Genomic DNA, 22,151 nt, shown 5'->3' with positions numbered 1-22,151 from the left:
TGTAGCTTTAGGCAATGTACACAGATAATTGTTGCTGGAATCAATCTTTTGTGATCATTTCCAGTGACTGATGAACAATGAGCACTTTACACACAGAACTAATCTGTGTTATGGAAAAGAGAGGTAGAAAGACGAGTAAACGGCACCCCGGTGTGCTCTCCTCTAGTGAAATGCACAGTGATCATTCCTGATTAGTCGATCATTACCTGGCGAGTTGTTCGACAATAACTTCTCCTGTGTATGCAGCCTTTTAGGCATATAGATCCACCACCATTATCACCACTGAATAACCTGTACTGATAAATCCTAATTTGTATTCTTTTCTTGTTCTTTGGTCTGGGTGTTTTTGTATGCATGTGTTTAGAAGGCACTGATAAACCTCACTGGCAAAGCAGTTTTATTGCAAGGTGATTACAGATGTTTACCCTGAAATCAACTGGCTTTACACAAGACTTGTGGTATGTTGGAACTTATCCCAGACACTTACAATATCTGCTAGGTGTTCCCTAAAATCATTGCAATCATTGTGTATTGCTAGTTACCTCCAGGGAGAAGACCAGGAACAAAAATGTAATACTAATATAAATTAATATGTGTGTGTTCTACTGTTCAGTGATGCACCACATCCCCAAAAAAACTATTTACAAAAATATAACAAATATTATGTTGCTTTTAGTGTCTTGATATCATAAATATACTTCCTTAATGTGCCCAATTATTTGCAGCTTTCTTGGAAATATGTAAGAGGTTGCATAATATTTATTATTTACAGAACAAGAGATTTTATCTAAAATATATTTACATTTTTGGAGAATTTGGGTTATTTCAAGGCTGTCTGTTGACCCCCTCCCTCCAACCACTGCTGGACAGGCTAAGGCTAGTCATGTATTGTATGATAAAAGTAAGCAATGTTTCTGATTTCAATCATAAAATAATTATTCGGCTGTTTCTTGATGACAAGCAGGCTCCTCAGACAGTAAGAGGAGCTCAATATTTCATAAGATTTGGAAATAATTGGAAAATCAATCAGTAAGTTAACTCTGTTTCACTATGGAGAAGAGTAAAGTACTGAAATTCTGAAATTGCTGCTGTCAAGTTAAAGAGCACAGATCCCTGGGCGCTAATAACTACGATCTTTGTACTCAGCCACCTATCTATGACATTGCTGGGGATCCATTAACGACTGTGCATTAAGGTGGGTTAAGGTTCACCACCTTGTGTTGTTGCACTCCACCCTGGAAAAAAATGTGATTCTTACATCAAATTGTTCACATACCGTCTGCCATGATGTGTTATCAAATGTCAATGGGTTCATTTAAATCATGCATGTCCAAAGTCTGGCCCGGGGGCCAATTGTGGCCCGTCTTTAGATTTCCACCGGCCGACAGCCTCTGTCAGGACATAATCAGCAGGACAGGAGTCCCCATGTGTGCACAGGGAATCCCCGTCGCTATAGTTGGTGTGTGCTGTGCGGGACCCACGCAGACCACGCCCACACTAACCCTAAGTACGTGCCGAATGGTCGCCCCCAAACATTTTCACCTCACCAAATCTGGCCCGCTTTGCAAAAAGTTTAGACACCTCTGATTTAAATTGTCTGGTAACCCACATTGACATGTACAGTACTGTGACAGACCAAGCATACATATTTTATTAAAAATTCACACAACTGCTACTGGCATTATCAATCTAAAGAATGTCTGCTGCCCAAAGATCCTACACAACATTTCTATTAGTATACAATTCCTTATTCATTGCTGTGCTCAATGATTTAAATCACTGGTTCCATCAGAAAAAAAACAGTTGGGAAACTGGAAATTTGACCCTTTAGGAAGTGTCATATTCTGCAGGATCTGCATGAATATGGGTAACCAGCATTTTTAGATGTGTTCAGCAGAGGTAAGCAATATGTCTCCTATACCAAATTCCATATCTATAATTGTTGTTTCAATCTTTTGTAATGTAGTATGTATATATATGTAGTATGTATAATGTAGTAATTCAATTTTTCATTTGAGATTAAAAATAACAGCATTTCTGCTTTGCACATAGTAATGTAGCTATATCTAAGGCTTGTAGCAGCAATTAAGGCAGATGAAGATAAGAGACAAATGTGGTAACAGAATTATTACTGGCAGATGGTCAGTCAGTGTGATATTTCTATGCAAACAAGCATAAGGGGGTTACACTTCATGTATAATATCCGGCTTTCTGAAAAATGAAGGTATCACTGCAGGTCAGCTGAGGCCAACGCTGAAGATTAAAGCTTTTTTTAAAGTGTGCTTTTATCTGAATCCTTAACTTTTAATTAAAATATAAGATCTCATTGGGACAATTCCTGACATTAGTACCACTAGTGTACAGTAAATGGCCATAACAGTGATGCAAATAGCTGCAAAGCACCAGGCATTGTTTGTAATGACAATCACTAAAATGCTATACCAATTAAAGGCCAATATGTTTTTGCAAGGAATGTATTTTCCTAAAAATGTAATGATAATATATTCATTATAAAGTTCATTTCCTATTGTCACTTCAGTGACTGGTATTGAAATGTATTCCCTGGTGGTTTATGGGCTGGCCACCTCCCTGGTTGTTCTTTCTGTATCACCATGAAGTCTTCTGTTATTCAGTGTTGATATATAAAAATACGTATGTTACCACATAGCTTCCAACATTCCTTAAGGAAAAGACTATAAAAAAAAACCTTAACTGTGGAGCCTTGCTGTACAGGGACTGCAAGGGGCTGATATGAAGTCAAATTCAAGCAAGCCTAAAAAAACAAAAATGTGATTTCTGTAAACTGAATAAATACATCAAGCAGAAAAAGATCAGACACTGGCCCCTGGCCACGTGACCTGGTAAAAGTATAAATCTGACTTTTATCCAATCAAAATGTGGTCCGTAGAGCTGTATCTTCCCCCTTAGTGATGCATAAATATATAGAGAGCTGGATAATATACCTTACACATGTCAGGAGTTCTGCTTTTAAAGGATAATAAACCATTTAGGTAATTAAAAAATAAAGCTATTTATAAACTAGACCTACAAAAGGGGCTCAGCAAGTATTGACATAAAGATGGGAGTCCACTTATGTACACACTCCTTTTTTGTTCCTGACTTTATTTTGTGTCAAAATTATTCTTTCGTGTAAAAAATAGTTTGTACCTTCACAAGAGGATGTATGTTTTGTAAATGAGATGGTGCTAACACTGTACATTATATATATACATACAAGAAGCTCACAAACATACTCAGAAAATGTATTTAACTCCTTATTTTGACTCCCATTGCTACTATGGCTATGAAAGACTTTACTCCTCCAGGAGCTTTTTATTATGCACACCCCTCCCTAACCATTCAGTGAATATTTATTAAGCTTCCTTCTCCTTGATATTATAGATACACATGGAATCTTTGCCTAATCTCCACATTTCTGTGCCTTGCCCTTTGTATCTGTACGCTTAGATTTCTTCAATATACAAAAAAAAATGAATGATGCAGAAAGTGCATTTATCTGCAAAAAAATTATATGTGAACATGCCAAGAACATTCCTGTATCTAACATTCATTTAGCCCTTAGATCCCTGAAGAAAGAAAAAACAATATTCAGCTCCACGTAAATGTAAAAGATGGCCATGAATTACAAATGAGATAAAGATGTTGGGCTTATTACTTTATTACTTGTTTCAATGGCTAATTGTGTTTCTCCTTTTTTGTTGCTGGAATTTGTATCCTATGAGTATCTTTATGCCATCCCTGTGTATTGTACATTGGGGCTGATTTTTTAAACCTCTTCAAGGCTGGAAAAAATACTTTCATAAGTGAACCTGGATGAAGCAGCAAATCTGGAAAGGATTTTTTTTTAAAGTAATTTGCTATTTGTAGATACAAAAAAAAATAAATAAGTTTAAGCAGAAGGCTACTAAGATGAAGGGTTGAATTATAACTTTTGTTGTGCTCAAGGCAATACTTTAGGAAATTGTGTTCCCTTTCCAGATGAGATGGGCGTTTACTCTCAGCTCCATGCAATAAGTAAATATCTATGAGAACAGCATTTATATTGCAAACCTTGAACAAATATTATTTCAAACAATATTGGCAAGATTGAAGAAAGCAATGCCATGTTATAAAGGTTACATGTGTTGCCAGTGCGCAAGAAATCATAGTTTCTTTGTAAATGAAAACAAGTGAGCCACCAGTGATCCCAGATACAGCTAATAGCTATAAGAAGCGCTCTGTGTAAGTTTCCTAACACTTTCCTCACCAGAAGTAAATAGTGCATGGATGCTCCGATCGCATTAAGCAGCATAGGTGTGTGATAACTTGACAAACCCACATCAATTTAATGACGTTAGGCTTTTATTTGGTACGTTATTTAATAAACACATTATTACTATAGGATGACAAATGGACAAAAAAAGAAAAAAAAAGTCTTCAGTGTTTTTGTTCCCCTTCCCTTCTCCTGCTCCCCCCCCCCCCCTTTTTCTCTAGCCCCCCCCTCCTATCTTCCTCCGTATTTTCACAAAACCTTAGAGGCGAGGGTTCATTTCTACATTGTTGTTACTGGTTAATTTGCAGTTTTATTACACTTTTTGTATATTTACTCTATATGATGTATATCATGCTATTTTATATTGTTGTTCAGACCTTGTTGTGTCTCAATTAAATTTTATTTAAAAAAAAAATCTTAAAACAATTTTTTTTTTTTTTTTTATAGTGTCATGATATCTGACAACTATGGTATTAAACAGAGGCACACACCTTTTTCACGCTATCTGTCAGATAACTGAGAATCGAAAGGTTTGTTATTATAATCTCCTGACTGCATGACCCACCTTCCAGATGATTTCCCATTCATTAAAGACAGAAGAAGCTGTTGCAGACAGTGGGGTCTAAGAACCTGGAAAACACAAAATACAACTCCTGGTTCTCGGTTGAAAACTGGATTGAGAATAATAGCATTAATATTAGATTAAAAGATATTACATGACAATATATGATTTCAGATAGCTGGTGGTTAAAAGCATCTTGTAGAAAGGACATTTAGAAGCCGCTATTGCTGACTTAGCCTTCTAGGTTGCTGGCTGTCATTCGAATGCATTGATTTATTGATTGATTGATTCTCAATATATATAATGGACTTTCCTGATTTTGGATGTTCAGTGTTAGAAAGTGTTTTTTATTATTAATAAACAGTTTATTTATATAGCACTAACATATTACGCAGCGCTGTACATTAAAACAAGCTAGCATTTTCAGAAGAAGGTCAACAAATGCCAGTACACTAGGTAACTCAATTGGTCCAATTATATTTTGAACTTCTCTGAGCCTCGAAAATGCAGATAGAGTCCTTGGGAGAACTAATTGCAGAACCATAGTTGAACAGTAGCTGATCACTTACCCAAATCTACGTGTGACATACAATCAGTTTTGCCACTATCAAGTCGTAGGATGGGTTAAAGATAATTGCTGCTTTCCTAGAATGGAATGTCTCAAAGGTTCCAGCTACATGTCAATACATACCATTCTGCAAAGCAACAGGATTGCTAAGATTACTTTTCCACTTCTTCGTGCAGTCCCCATATTGCAGCAATTATTTCCAGCATGTCATCTTGTCAATGATTTAAAAGTAAGAAATACCAAGTATAATTTCACAATTAATAGACCGGAAACCAAACATGTTTGCTATATACATTTTATTTTTGTATATATATATATTTTCATAAATCATAAATTTAAACCTTTGTCATGGCATTACTTTAAATACATTTCTAAAACACATAAAATATATAATCAAGTACTAAAGTTTCTTTTTCCAGGCTACAAAAGAGTAACATTTCACAGTCACAAAGAGGAGGATGAAACATTAGTTCATTCATTTAGATGCAACAGACATTTTTTTTTTATCGCTTTCCTTTTTTTGGTAAATAATAGAACATTTACAAAAAAAATTCAACCACCATACCGTCTATAGTTCTGGTAAAATTAAATAAAAAGGATCTGTAAAAAGGAATATATTTATTGAAAATCCAGTCATATGCAGGAATTATTTCTGAAAACTTCACCTGTATATGAAAGCAATGCATAAACATTATCAAGTAAAACGTTTTTTTTTTCCTGGGCTGTACTACTTAGCGCTGTTGTGCTTCTACACACAGATTATTTAGGCTTGAGAGCAAAGGTTGAAAACTTTAACAAGAGATATAGGTAGGGCAGAAGGCCAACTTCATGCAAAACTGATATTCTCTCTGTATTATTCAGCCCTCCCACAAGGCCATTACAAAGGTTTCTCATGCTCCGAGCAGACTCATCTAATATTTGATAAACCTATATCATATAAATTCCATTGGGGGTATTTTTACACCTTCATTTGTCTTTGTAATGGCTGAAGCATTTGGGTAGGATGGGGAATATTCAAGGAGGTATATTGATACTGTAGCTGCAAGAAACCCAAGAGAAGCAAACAAACGTTATTGATGAAAGACAGGACAACTGTATCACTTTTGGTTGGTGTGGCCTTGAAAAAGTCAGTCCATCCAAAAGCAATATTGTGGCTAGTGTCTTGAGGGCATATATTGCTGTTTTTACAACTCTTTAGAATGTAGGTAAAAAATGATTCATGAATGGCGTTAGACAGCCGTTGTACACACACCAGATTCTTATTCGATACTAGCTTTGAAGCGATAATCAGACAAGAATCATCTGACCGTGTGGACGTAGCCTTACTGTAATACAGCAAAGCATGATCATTATTTCTTTTTGTTAAAGCAGTGTTAAGGCTGCAGCCACTATATCACAAACAGTTTCAAAGACCACCTCTAGCCAACAAACTGTAAATGAATTGTACAGCTTTATGAATAAAGCCTCATAATAATAATAATAATAATAATAATAAAAATAATGGTATGTAGGTCAGTTCAATATCAGGGGTCAAGAAGAGAAGGGGCTCCCAGGATAGCTGTAATTAAAATACTTTAGCAGTAGGTACGTTTGCTATTTTACAGAAACACTTGGCTTAATAACACAACCCTCATTTAGACAACCTATATCAATAATTTACTATTTAAACTAAAATGCACCTTTAGCAACAAAGGTCCAGCGGTACAGTGACCTCTTAAGCTGCTGATCAAGGACCTAAGATATTTGGGTATGTTTTGTCTCCTTTGTGTGCCATGCATGCATCCAAAATATTATGAATACAATGAGACATTGCATGCAGACAGTTGTCAGTGGTGGTCCATGTTGCATGTTATTACCATCAGTCATACTTATTATGTGATATGTACCCCCAAATGTATTTAGGGATTTATTCTACCTTAGTCCCAGCCTGTAGAAGCCATGACACGGTCTAGGATTGTAAAACATCTTTAGCAGTAGACATTTTATTACATATGGGTAAACAAAACCCCAATCTGTATAGACAACACAACTCACATATGTCAGAAATATTCAAGACAGTACAATAATATTATGGACAACACATTCATTTAACATTTGCAGGTCTACAGAAAATAAGCTACTAGTGACTACAAATAATAGCAGAATACCCTGAAGATGTCTACTTGTTTTTCTATGAAAAAAAAAAAAAAAAAACTATGATGTATTCCTAATCACTCAATATGTATGCATCACTGATCTCTCCATTTCTAGCTATGCATAAATTTGCTTATTCTGAAACTTGCACCGGGCGGAAGGCAGTTTGGAATAAAATAATCACATATTGTAATAGGAAACAGAGAGCTCAGAGTGGGGACGGAGAGAGGTGGAGGAGACAATCCCTACAGAAATAGAAGAGATAAATGTGTTCTGATGCTGCACAGACATCACCAGCAAGATAATGCCTCCGACAATGCTTCACAGGGAGATGAAATGCCTCTCCCCAATTCCAGCCAATCAAGCCAAAGCTGGAACTTGAATGCATTTCACTAATGTGCTTTAAAATCAACTTCTAATGTTTTCTTGGAATTTTTTATGCATCTGTTTAAAACATGTAGATTATATGATCTCGTTGATGTAGGGGAAAACGCAAAACATAAAAAAGATACCCAAGAGTATTGATGCAAAGGGACATATCACATAAATATCAGAAGGGAAGAGCTTTTTCTTGGACTTAGTGCTCATCAAATCATGCACAAAAATGTGCAAAACAAAGTATTTTTTTTTTACCCAATAGAAGACATTTACTGGCTTATGAATAGGTTATTCTGTACCATTGTTTATAATGCCAGACATACAGTATGAGGCATAATACAATTGAATATCAACTGAAACAGAGGTAGAGTTACACTAGGTGGACAGCCATAATAAATAATGCTAATAATAATATCAGATCAATCATATTCTTATAAACTGTGAAGTACTAGAACAATCAGGTCCAGTAAAGCTACAACTGAGGTTGTTCCACAAAGAAGAGACAGAAATCCAGTTTACGAGAGCTCTGCTTACACAAACAGAGAGAGACTTAATGCACAGACTGAAGCCCTAGCTGAAGGACTAGGGTAATCGATTAGGGAAGGGCTAAGGGCCATTTCACACTTGTGGATGACTGTAGGTTTAACTGCGCTCCCTTTTTTGTGTATGTGTTTGCTTGTGGTTATGTTGCAGTTCCTGGAAGCAGCATGTTGTTTCTGGCCGTGCGGGTGCTTTACCTCCATTGGACAAGGAACCACATCACCACCTCAAACACATAGGCAATGTGTGCCAATCTGTTGAACTGTATTGCAGTTTACTAATCACCTGGGACTGGATACCCGAGCAATTTACTAATGTGAGTAAAAGGTTTAAAAAGTACAGTACTATGTGTTAAATTATTCAGATATTCCCGAAGCCTCATGAGACACAGGTATCCAAGTGTGCTAAGCCTTTTCCCATTTCAAAGCATTTGACAAGGTGCACTCTGCTCCTTGGGAATGTACAGTATAAAATGTCAAAAACTGGTTGAAAACCTTACACTAGCAAAATTCACAGCAATTAAAAAGACAAAATATTTGCCTTACATGCAAAGTACCTTCAATTACACACACAGGTTACTTGATATTGTGTAGTTCGTGGAATAGTTTCCAGAACTTTGACATCAACACGAACCCCTGGCTCAAAATAGGAGCATTGAGAAAGCCAGTTTGGAGAAGTAAACATATTTGATAAGAAGGAACAGTCCGGCATAATTTGCCTTTGGCTGTTCTTCCATAGAGAAGAGGATGGGATGAGCAGATGGGGTGGTACCACTGGAACCTTCAGGTGTAGATTTAAATAGATGGCAGCTTTGTCATAGTAAGAGGTTTGGGAGACCCAATAGGAGAAATGAGTACTGAGCTGGACAGGAGGGTGAAAGTGTAATAGCTGTGTGTGTGCTGAATAATGCCCCTGTATGGGAGGAAGCTATTGTAGACTTATGTTTCAGGGGGAGAACATCCTTAAAAAAACCTATGATTTGGTTGGATAAAAAACATATCACTAGGGCATAGGCTTTGATTGTAAAGGGTCCCTGGTAACATACACAAACAACCACAATTTTTCTTAAATAGGGTTTTCAAATGCTAAACTATGTCTGGAGGTCGGGGGCTCTCACAGCTTCCCCAGGAATTGACCCTACATTTTTCAAAGGGAGCTTGTTCAATCATCTTTCTAATTAAGATTAGAAGTCTAAGAGGCATCCATACAAATACAAATACATACAAATGAAAGCTAGACAGACAGTGTATCATGCTGCCTTCCACTCTTATCAGTGAGAAACCAACGATTGGGGTATACTGTATATAAAAGGAGTAGGGGTTCTACAAAGAATCCAGCAAATACACACAACATGGTAAATGTACATGAGAAGTTTCCAGTTGTGCTTTGCCCAGTCTAGACTTTGGGCTTTTGTTTTAGCCTTGAAAATGGATTCACATTTTTCATTAGCACTGGTAAAACGAAATGATAACTCAACAGCAGCAACATCAGAAGGGACAACAGCCAGATGATAAATTAAATAAATAAATAACTATTCCTCATGAATTTTACTGTAATGGAACATACATTTTATCTCAAGGCCACCAATGAAAGGTGAAAAGGATCCATCCATGAAATCCATGAAAAGGATACACTGCGACATGTCAGGTCCTTCAAACAAAAGGCTTCAACTATCCACTGAATGTCAGTGTCAGTATTCAACAATATCAGCAGCCTGTAGCCTTAGTAGGTGAATTAGGACTTCATGGCACAACCTCTACCTATTCCTAAACACAACTCACTAATTTATTTTTAGTTAGGTGATGCAAAGGTGTCCAGTAAGTAAAACGTATCATACAATATTTTATTTCAATGAGCTAAGAAGGAAAAATTAAACTCCAGTGGTTGAAGCTAGTAGTTTACTTAATTACTGATTTATTTCTTGGTTGTCACTGCTTGAAAAAAATCAATTAGGAATTAGAAAATAATAGGGACAATTTTTGGTTTTGTAGGTATAGCATTTGTATAGGGACAAAGCACAGGAAAATATGCATGTATTACAGAGATATAATGAATTCTTTTTTTTGTCTAGACATACACAGTGTCCTTTTTTTGTGAAACTTCAGCTATGAAGGTATGATCATTAGACTTGTGATTTAGTTTAAGTCTTAGTTACTTCCATACTTCATTGCAATTGTTTTCCCCAGCTGGTTTACCACAACAGGGTCAGCAAAAATTCTAATACACACCATTATAATGATTCACATTATTGAGATTATACAGAAAAACAAACAGGATAATAATAAAGCGGAACAAAATACAATTATGCGACCAGGTTCATGATTGCAAAAGGGACTTGTGTTGTACCAGTCCACTGATATTTTGCTGGAGGTATCTGTGTTACTTGCAGGAGTGCCACTTATGAACAAAAATACCTTTCTATAAATGATTCCAGATTATTCACCACCAAGAGGGACTTCCCTTTTCCTTCTCTGCTATATTTTAAAAGATAAGTTTTCTGTACATAACCTTTTAGCAAGGTGGGAAATGGTTTTGAAAGATCATTCATCATTTTTTTCCCTAGACTGGATTTATATATTAGATTATCAATATTTAAATTTTGAAACATTTTAAAAATGCTGATACTTCTATATTGAAATATACATTTTTACATCCAAATGTAACCTTTTGTGTACTATATAATTTGATAATATTGCTATATATACACACATTACTTTTTTTATTTATTTGGTGAGGTGATAGTTAAATATTGTTTTTTCTTCTCCTCTACTTTATTTCCAGTTTATACCATATTCTTGAGTAGTCTATTGTCTAGATTTGAGCCTTATTTAACTTCTTAGTTTTCATTCATGAATGAGTATCCCCCTTTCATTGTTATTTTATTTATGTTAATATTTTAAGAGCATAATAACTAGAAATACATAAAATATAATTTCCATTTTTATATTATTTGAATGTATTAGATTTTATTTGAAATCTTTCTATACTTTTTTTTGTGTTTGCAATAATGAATCTGTCTGGTGACTTTTTTTTATTTTGAAAGTTTATATCTACTTTAAACATAAAATGTCTACAAATATATTCTCCAGGATATGAACATATTTTTCTGGCTTTGTGTTTATGCTAAATTTCCATCTCCTATAATATCTGCAAGGTCCTATTTGTCTTGATAGAATGATATCTGGGACAAGTTCTGCTCTTTTCATAAAGGTCTAGGCCTAAAAGCAAGAATAGCAACATTCTGAAAAAGTAATATCAACTTCTATTACCACTTTTCATTTGCTTCCCTTTATCGTGTTACACACAGGCTCATGGTCAAACTTAGGGAAAAGATGACCCAACATTACATTATAAGTACTGATAAAATACAGCTTACTCTAGTCTGTCATAAGAATTTAATTTAACTGTAGCCAAAGATATGTTGAGTGCTAAATAAATCTAATGTGATTATCTATCCTGTCTGCACTGCAGCTAGACTTGACCTCATTGGCAGTGCTGGGAATCTGTGAGTGCGCTGACACATTTCTTGTGTCCTTTGAAAGGCTGTGACTTTGATATTCTCCCTCTGCACCGGAACATTAAATTGGCTTTCTTGGTATGCCATAGGCTGACAGGGAGAAATACAAAGCTGAGCCAAGGTCTTGATGCATAAATACAAAAGTGATATAAGGATGTCTACACGCACAAAATAATGCCGTGGTTAGCGGAGAAACCGCATAGATTTGTTTGGCTAAAGGATGTTACAAACAAGTAAAGACAAAATGTGTTAAATGTCATGTAAGAAATATTGTGGAATTGATTTCCTTCATTAGATACAAATACTGCTAAGATTGGCATTAAGTCCCTGCCAAGGGGTCATGCCACATAAGCAAAATTAGCAGCAGTGATCTGAGATGGCTACAAATCTGTCTCAAGAAGAGCTTTTGTTTCTGGGAAACTAATGAACTGCAGATAAGGCAATCACTATATCATAGCAATTCCAGCAATTCTGTTGTTCAGACACAAGGCATACATTTAACGTGGATACAAAATTGCCAGTTCAGTAGGTTCATGTTATTCAGCAGCTGAAACCATCAGGAATTTGTAACCTCACAGACACCTAGCATTTGAAAATGAAGCATTACAAAAAAACAACAGGGAATACCGGTGAAATAAAAGTTACTATGCAGATAAAAGGTTACATTAAAACAAATGTAACACCACTGCTACAATATAACAGACTTACCTGCCATGGTACCCCCTCCAGTGCTGTGATGTCCCTTGTCACGTCATTGCTGTCATCTCCTGCGTTTGTAGACTTCTGCCAACTTCACAGAGAGAACCTCCCTTAAGCACGCAGCAAAATTTTACGGTATGGTGTATGAGAGCTATGCTAAGTGGACTTTACTTAGGTCAAACTGCATCTCTGCCTAAACATTGCCTGACATAGGCCATACAATAAATATTCACAAGTAGTAAAACGAGATTTCTGACCTCAACAGAAACACTAAAACCTCAGCTCCCCGGCTCCTATTTTGTTCAGCAGCATAAACTTGACAGTATGCCAGCCTTCCGATGTAAACAAAGAGCAGGTAAAAGGACCAGACTAAATCCAGACTTCTGTGTCTGCTGTGATCTTTGAAGATGAATTACTCCACAATGCTTGCAGCTTTACTGCTTGTTAACATGTTATTACTTTATTGTCCAAAAATTGAGTAGAGGTGCACTTTAGGGGAGAGGTTTAGTGAAGGGAGCCTTTGGGTAGAAAATTCTTCTCTACACTGAAAGCGAATAGTGTCTAAATCAAAGCACTGGGAAAATCCAAAGTCTTGTGGATGGTGTAATAGACAGCTGAACAGACTAACTGCACTAATCATTCACTCTTTTTGCAGATACCAACTACAGACATGACCATGATAGACAGCAGAAAATACATTTTACAGTAATAAAGTTTTAGAATATTAAGCATGTTTTGGCTGGTATGCAGCGATACCCAAACAGCTTGTCACTGGAGTCTCACAGGTTAACACACGGATGTAGTTCCTCTGCTGTAATATGCATTTTTTTTTTGGTCCAACATAGAAAGCAGGGTGTTGTACCATGTTAGCCATTAAAGCAGAAAGTTCTAAGTGATAACCTTCACTGGCCATCTTATGTTTTTAAATGTTTTACCTCTTAAAGGGAGCAAATAAAGGAAGAAGGATTTCCAATATGCCTCATTCAACCATATAAAGTAGAGTAGATACTAATATTATGGCTATTATGGCAGAGATTTTACTTCTTATAATCAGTACCTGCCATTAACATCCGAGCACCCATTAATAGGTATTGAGAAAATGTGGTTTGTAGTTTTCTCCATTCTGGGCTTCCTCCATCTTTGAAGTGGCAATGGAATGAAAAGCAGATGGAATGAAGAAAACTTGCATTACATAAAGATTAATAAATATTTGTGACTCAAAGGCAGATAACCATGAATCATTCTTGTCAAAGCCAAAAAACGGTCAGGTTTTTACTTCTGTTTATATTTCTAATAAGTAGATTCACCCTCTATTTGCCTTGATGACCATTGCCATCACTTGAACAGGAATAACAGGGAAATCTTCCTACAAGGGGACAGCTGTCTAAAAGGGGGTTTCCTTCACTTTGCAGAGATTTCATCCTCCTTCTTAATGTGTCTACAGTATATGAAGTAAAGAGAATTCTCAACAGGTCACAGATAGCAGGAATAAATCTGACACAGAATTTTTGGCTGGGTTTACATGTATGGTAATGTGTGTTTTGCGCATTAATATCACATATCCAGTTGTGGTGTGCTGCAACACGTGTGTTAGAAATGTCGTTCCTTAGTGTAGCAGGTTTCCAGTCACAATAAATGGCACAGAAATGCACTAACAAATTTAACATGCATTGCACGCATTAACGAACAGCATTTGAAAAGTGTGAACCCAGCAGAAAACTTAAATGATTAAAATATAACTTTAGATATACTAATTGCCAGTAAAAAAAAAAAAGTTGATTGTGCAATGTAAACCACAGTTTGCCAATGCAATACGTAAATTGAAATATGTTATAGATGTCATGCAGCTGCAATTACTGATGTATTGGAGAAAAAAAAAAAATGAATTTCTGCATAAAATTTAAAAACCCATTGGATGGAGGTACAGGCAAGCTAATTGTCCTGATCAATCCAGATGAACATGTACACGTGTTTCCATGTATCTGTAACAGTACCGCAGAGCCAAAAACTGTACCCACACTCCAAAAAAAAAAAAACACATAAAAAACAAAATAGGGGTTTTCAGTATGACAAAGACTACTGTGCAAAGTTAACTAACCAATCATTTATAACTGATTAAAGAATTGATCAATCACTGACTTCAGTAAACTGAATTCTACCTGTTAGCTCTGGGTTACTGCCTTTTGTGCAGAATTTCTTTTTAAAGTGTTAGCCCAAATAGGCCTCTTAATGAGGGTTTTAGTGTAGATAATGAGAAATGTTAAATTATTAGCAGCATTAATGCTCCATTTGAGGCTCCAAACATACGTTTTGGGAGACTGTGCAATGCCCTTTTATCAGTAGTGAAATTTCCATACATGTTCCCATTCACAATAGGTTAACAGTACATAACTTAAAAAAGCGGGCTTGCTCCAGGTTACTCTCATGACTGTTTGTTGCCATGTATTAATGGTATGACGTACACAGAGATGTCATCTCCCGAGCCAAGCCTGTCATTGGATATTCTCCAGCCTCTGTCTTTCAGTACACCTCTTGCACGCATTACCAGGTCCTGAGCTGCCAGTGTGTACCTGTCCAAATATAAGAACACTGTTATATTGGATAAATCTCATTCTGAAGACAAAGATGTTTTTGCCATGAATTGTATTGATTGCATTTGCACTTAGAAGCCTCAACACTGGGAGCAATTATGACTAAAAAGAAGACCATTTGTATGCATGTCTATATTGTGCAGATAAATGTGATCCATGGGCCAGTTTGTCAATAAATATTTAAAATAAACAGCACAACACAAATGTGTATTTGCTATTAAAAGTGTGGAGCCTGAACATATTGCTACTATGTACAATAAAGAATTAAGTTCCCATTGTGTTCTAATCCGAAAAAAAAGAAAGCCTTTTATAGTTTTTGTATTCAATAAATGGGCACAGATTATAAGTGCTAGCAAATGGAATTACAAGATCATTTTCTTTTGTTGTGTGTATGTTGAAATAGGGAGTCCTCCAGGGCAGCGGTCACCAACCGGTGGTCTGCGAGCAAATTTTTGTGTTCCAACGAAAAATAACCTGTCTGGTGCGCCCCCCAACGGAGTCTTTCTCCTGACCCCACTGATCATGTCCCCCGTAGTCACAGCCCTGCACTACTGTCCCCCCAGGATGTTTAGCAAGAAGGTCTGAACCTGCCAATGGGAGAGTGGCAGGTTCTGGTATCATGACATCATTCTGGGGGAAGTTTCTTTCCCTTTAAGTGACACACAGCTCCCTATGCATGCCCAGGATTTAAATTAAAAAATTTAGGGGTCTGTGAGGTCCGAAAGGTTGGCGACCACTGCTCCAGGGGACTAGAATCGATTCTAATCTAAATCTCATCTTGATCAATCTGTTCTAATTCTGGGTTACTGCCCGTAACCATTAGCGAATGAATTCATGACAACCCAGGGTAATCTATGCCTGTACAAAAGTTTTAGGTTGTGTCTTGTAAATTCCAGGTGCTTCAGGATAAAATATTGTCTCTAGTAAGGGTTTCAAAGTATCTCTAAATAAGAGGCACGTGTGACACTTCCATCTTCTCACAGTCCGCTAAAGTGTGGCAAAATGGACTTGTAGTCTGTGTTGTTTAGATCAGTGTTTCTCAACCTTTATGAGTTACTATAGGTTCCTTGAGCAATGAGCAGTGTGTGCCGCCCAGGTTATTTTAGGTGACACCAATGATCTTTTTGGCTACCTGTAAGGATGACATTCTTCCCACTGGTCAGCAATATAAGAGGCATCCTTCCTACTGATCACCACACTAATGTACTGTGAGCTGTGAAAATAGTAATTATAGCTGTGGTTCCCTGAAGATCTGAAAGATTTTTCAAAGGTTCCCCCATGTTAAAAAAGTTGATAAACACGAGTTTTGATTATCAGTGCAATGCAATCTCTTTAGTCACTTGTATTTATTGCTGTATGATCATTAGGTAAAAGTTGAAGTGTCTAGGACTAAAAGGACAATAAGCATGTAATAAACACTTAACAAGACTCTCAGGAAAAAGCAGTTATCAGGAAGGACACCACACTACACTATACTATTTCTGATCCTAATAGCACACTTGAAGGTGTGAGGGCGACCTCCCATCTGGTTGAGTGAACAGCATTAGCCTGAACTGATGGTGAAGCAGCTGGGTACATCTGTGTTTGTGGAAAGGGATTATTAGGAGGTGTAGATCTACATGGATTTTTTTTTTTGGCCGGCAATTTACCACAATATTGTGGCTTTTAGTTTATGAGGGTTATGTGTTATGTATGCAATGTGCTCCAGAAAAAAGCATATGTTGTATGTATTGTCAGTGCCAAAAAGTTAGATTAAAAAGACAAACCTATGAGGGTCATCTGGGTCACAGCATGCTAGGAAATTTGTAACAGCTTCAGAGACTTCTTCATTTAACAAGACATCCCAAAGGCCATCTGTTGCCAAAACTAGCACATCATCTGCACTGTGCTCATACTGCTGAAGATCATAAACTCGCACCTGTAATGAAATATGGACAAAATTATTGGCGGGAGCTCAAATAAGTGCTGAAATGTCCTAAAATTTACTTGTCTTTACAGAGAAATCTTTACAGAACTTCCTTCTGTCACAGAAAACCTAGAAACCTTGAAAGAAGTAATTTCCATTTGCATGAAAAAGTCTTGTATGTAGAATAAGTCTCGATTTCTTTGGTTTGGTATACACAATATATTCTATATACTCGATATATAGTAAAGAATAAGAGCAAATGTATTATGGCTTGTTTTTTTGTTTTACAATAAGCCAAATTAGGCAAGTTTCCCATTATAAATTTTCCTGCCCTTTCCTTTAAACTGGTTACAATTTAAATGCTATCCTAGGATCCTCAATCTTTTAGCCTATAATACATTTGATGTCACTCTCCTGGTGAGATCCTGAGAACAATGAGAATCCCAAATCTCAAGGGAAGATACTGCTTCATTGCGGTGAAGTGTCTTCTTAAAAGGTTTGGGGTACTCATTCTCGGGGAATCCTATTGAAATGATAGACGTCATACACTGTAATGCGGAAGACAGCAGTAAGGTAACAAACAAATCTAACCTCTTAACCTGACATTTTTTTTGTTTTTTTTACCATCATTTAGTAATTTTTACAGGGGGAGGGAGCCTGGATCTAGGAAGATGACCTTGCATTTTACCTCCAGGTCTGCTTTATTAAAGAAATCTGTACATATCTTTCAAATAACAAACACAGAATTCCAAGAATTACTTTTCCTGAATAGATAAAAAGCAGGAAGCTAGCAATCTAGAGGAACACAATGGATACAACACAGGAATTTCTATCTGTCTGCCTGTATCTCCTCCCCATCCCTTCAGAATTTACATCTGTTTAAGTCTACCCATAAAGTTAGGGAAATAGAAAGGAGTCAGGCACAAACGTGCAAGCCTATTTCAGTCAAGCTTGAAGTTTAACTGCATGGAGATGAAAGAGGGAGGACAGTGGAGCCAGCTAACTGAAACTAAGACATACATAGTGATTTGTGGGAGACCAGAAGGTGTTAAGGAGAGTTAGTTTAGTGTTATACAACATTGGTCCCCAACCCTTGATGCACCCCCAGCAGGGTCAGGAGAAGAACCCAGGGCGATGGACACGTTGTCTCTGGACCCAGGCTCAGACCCGCGATGGGACAGTGGGCGGGTTCTGGAATCATGACGTCACTCTGGGGTGAGTTTCTTCCCCCTTTAAGTGACACACAACTCCCTGCGCATGCGCGGTCCGGAGTCTGTGCATATAGTTGTCTGTAAGCTCCAAAAGGTTGGGGACCACTGCTTTACAAGACTGGTGATTCTCTCTTCACACCCATGTGACAACCTATGGTGCCTCTGGTCAATTATAAGCAAAGAATAGATGAATACGTTCAATTAAGGCTATTGTCAAAACAACAAGAGCAACATAGCTGTTAATTTTTATAATAATGGTGCACAGCAGAAGGAAGGTGATGGAAATTGTTTTATTTTCTAATCTTGTACTTAACCATAAAAAAAAATTAGAACTAGAAAACTATAAATCACATGATACAAGTGTATATTAAGTGACATTATTTGTGTATAATAAAGCACTGAATATATATTATTATGAGTTCACCCATAAGGTTACAGTTATATTGCAACACACTGCATACATATCTTATCTTATTTTAAAACAGTAAAAGAAGGCAAAGAGCCTGCATCAAACATGGTACGGTTTCATAAATTGGTTTAAGGTTTTGACTGCTGGTCTTTACACAATCCAGAGACAATCTCTGGCCTATACTGCAGAACATTCCAAGTTTCTAAACAAATCTTTTGTTGAACATCTACTTCGTTTCCTCTGGTTCGGCATTCCAAAGGTCACTACTCACTTTTAGAATTCCCTTCTAAACCTTACAAGCATCAGGCATTGCTTGCAAAGCACTTTAATTAACCTAAGGAATGGTGGTAATTGAAAAAAAGCATGACAGCTTCCAAGAGAAAATTATATTCAGTATTACAATTTGGAAATAGTACGCCCGGTCAGACATGCTGGTTAATCCTTTCAATTCAGCAATACATCTGTGGTCCACAAACTCGTCTAAACATGCACTTTATTTGGCATGGCCACACGGCTGGGATGTTTTAATACGCCTCTCTGCATTCTTCCCTCTCTGTAAAGGGGGAATGTTTATAAAATAACGGCTGATTTTTCTAGCAAAAGCATTTCTGCTTCTCAAAGCCTTGCCTGAAAAGCAGATTTTTTGGAATTCTGGTATTTGCTTTTGAATTAATGACATAACTTCACGGATAAGGAAAAGCACTGGGGCTTTGCTGAACTACAGTAACAATTGCACAGCACTATTTTGGAATGTGCATAGTGATCTCTTAACAAAATACTGAGTTAGGTGCATAATTAAAACAAAACCCCAGTGTGCAGCAATCTCTAATTTATACACCCCTTCATGGCCACGTGAACCTATTTGGTCGTGGTATCCAGCTCTACACTGGCTGGAGTGAGTCAGATGGTTATTTTTTTTTTTTTTACAAATGAGCAAGTACTGCTTGGGATAATGCTACAAAGTACCTTATCCTACCATTCCTCCTCTCTGGAGGGAACATTGGACACCCAACTCATTAGAACTAGTGGTAAACGAAGCCCAAAAACAGCAATATTCAATTTACCCCCTTATTCATTAGTATACTAGTAGGTGACTTTTAATATCCATTGCAAATACCATATTAAATTTATCACTAACTCTAATCAAAATCTTTTTTTTTTATGTTGGGCAACCCACAACAATAAATGAATTCTCCATCATGTGCACCACACTTACCACATGAAGGAATCTCTCGTCTTTCTATCTTATGCAAAATATATTAATAAAATTGGTGTGTGTTAGACCCCTATGTACCATGAACATCTGTGATAATCTGTGTTTTTCTGTTCCATGTATCTTTCCTTATCTGTCCTAGATCTACCTCCTGTTTTACACGTGACTTATTCTCAACCTTTTTCAGTATTTTGTCTGAAATACATACTACTATATACTCATGAAACAAGTCATGTTAATAAAAATGTATCATTCATGTATCCAAATTGCATGATGCAAATTGAGAAACTAAAAAAGTACTTTTCGTTCAAGTTTGTATTTTAATTTTAAATGTTGAAATGTCTTTAATTCTGAGTTCTCTAACAATCCAATAATAAGACGAATATACCGGCTTCCAAGCTTTGGACCCACTCAATTCCTTATTTACAAAAGTGGAAAAGTTGTTTTCCCATATGGGGGTATTAACTATTATTTTAAGCTACGTACACACGGCAGATTTTTATCGCCCGATAATCGGCATCGGCCAATTATCGGGCGAAAATCTTCTGTGTGCACAGTTGGTGTCGTCCATCGTCCGGACGACCGACCTGCCGGATCCACGGACGATGGACGACAGCTGATCGTAATGAAAGGGAAGGGGAGAGCGCGCAGCAGGGTGCCGCTCCGTCGCTCTCCCCCTCCCCTCTCCATAGAGCATGAACGGTGCTGTATGTACAGCATCGTTCATGCATCTTGCAGCCCCTTGTCGTTGGAAAGGATCGTGAAAGATCCTTTCCAACGACAAAAATTGCAAGTGTGTACGCAGCTTTAGCCTAATATATAGATCCAAGCAGCCTTATATACTTCAACATATCATTGAGTACCGGAAAAAAAAAATGTAACAAAGCTGCCCAATATTTCTTAAACATGTCAACAGGGATACTCAATGACTTAATGATGCACAAATTTTTAGAAACATTAACTGAAAAATGTTGCTATTCCTTATGGTAGATTTTCCATACCATATCTGATTGCATTTATTTATGATTTTGTTGGGCTTTTGCAATTAGTGGGAATGGAGATAGGGAACACATGAAAAAGTAAGACAAGGGAAACAAAGCATAAAATATAACTGTTAGAAGCCAGTTTAAGGAGTAATTTTCTTTCACTGGCTTAAGTAAATATCGAAACATTATATGTTTTTCCAGGGGCCCCAAAGGCCCAGCAGGAAGTGACAAAGGGCCGCATGTGGCCCCCTATGCTGAATTTACTGCAAGATTAAAATAGACAGTTGTAGTGTTACTTGTGTGTTTTCCTAAGAGCCTTCTCTGAACTTTAATATCTGGAGTCCTCGTCTTACAATTTTTCTATACTTTTTGCCCTTTTCTTGCCTTAGGGTAAATTATTTGCCAAAAAAATGCATGTACACCTAAAAGCTTAGATAGAGAACGTTTCAAGTTGTATTTTATTCCCTGTGGACTAGTGTCTGTGCAAATATTGTGATAGCAGGTGATTCTCCTTAGTATTTGAGCCAGGTGGAAGAAAATGTATGCAATTTGTCGGAGGATTAAGGATTGCAAGGACAATAATAGTGAATTTCAGGCTGATATAAATGGTATGCTGACTACAAAACAGACACAGGAACTTAAGAAATGTGATTTGATTGCAAACAGATCCCTCTCCTTTTATTTTCCCTTTTAGGATATCTTGCCTTTCAATAGCCTTTGTCTTCTGAAATCCCATGCCGCACTCTGTGTTCCATCTGTGCAGTGAATGCTGCCTTCACTATTTTTCCAGGTGGGATCAACTAGCATTGACTTCAAACAAAAACATCCTAAAGCGTACTCTGAGAATGATCACTTCCTACACGTTCCATGTAAATAATGAGAAACTCATTTCTCTGACGAGACGATTTCTATTTCTCTCTTTTTCATTTTTTTAAGAATACTAATAAACACATGATTTCCTACATCATTAGAGGGTTACAGATAAGGTTGGATGATTTTTCCAGTAAAGCCTGATCCAAGTAATGTATTAATTAATTTAGTCCTTGTCATCCGATATTCAGGTGCAGATCTTCAAACCAGACCTAAGGGCTTATATATACATAGCTTTTTCAGCTGCATCGTCTCAAACGCACGCCTTCTTCCATGAATGATGTCACACAAATCT

General features: G+C 36.9%; 1 protein-coding gene across 1 annotated transcript in view; it reads right to left on the bottom strand.

The window, feature by feature from the left end:
- Nucleotides 1–5,682: 5,682 nt before the first annotated feature.
- PPM1H (protein phosphatase, Mg2+/Mn2+ dependent 1H) overlaps nt 5,683–22,151 on the bottom strand; it is a 76,463-nt gene continuing 59,994 nt past the window's right edge. Inside the window, exons 9-10 of the mRNA XM_072399012.1 lie at nt 17,028–17,179; nt 5,683–15,240 (exon numbers count right to left, since the gene is read on the bottom strand). Of these exons, the coding sequence (XP_072255113.1) occupies nt 15,093–15,240; nt 17,028–17,179 (300 nt within the window). The 3' untranslated portion in view covers nt 5,683–15,092. The remainder of the gene's footprint in view (nt 15,241–17,027; nt 17,180–22,151) is intronic.

Source organism: Pyxicephalus adspersus, chromosome 2, assembly GCF_032062135.1.
Source record: "Pyxicephalus adspersus chromosome 2, UCB_Pads_2.0, whole genome shotgun sequence".
Lineage (NCBI taxonomy): Eukaryota > Metazoa > Chordata > Amphibia > Anura > Pyxicephalidae > Pyxicephalus > Pyxicephalus adspersus.
Note: the sequence above shows the minus strand (reverse complement) of the source record. Positions and strands in the feature narration are given on the sequence as shown.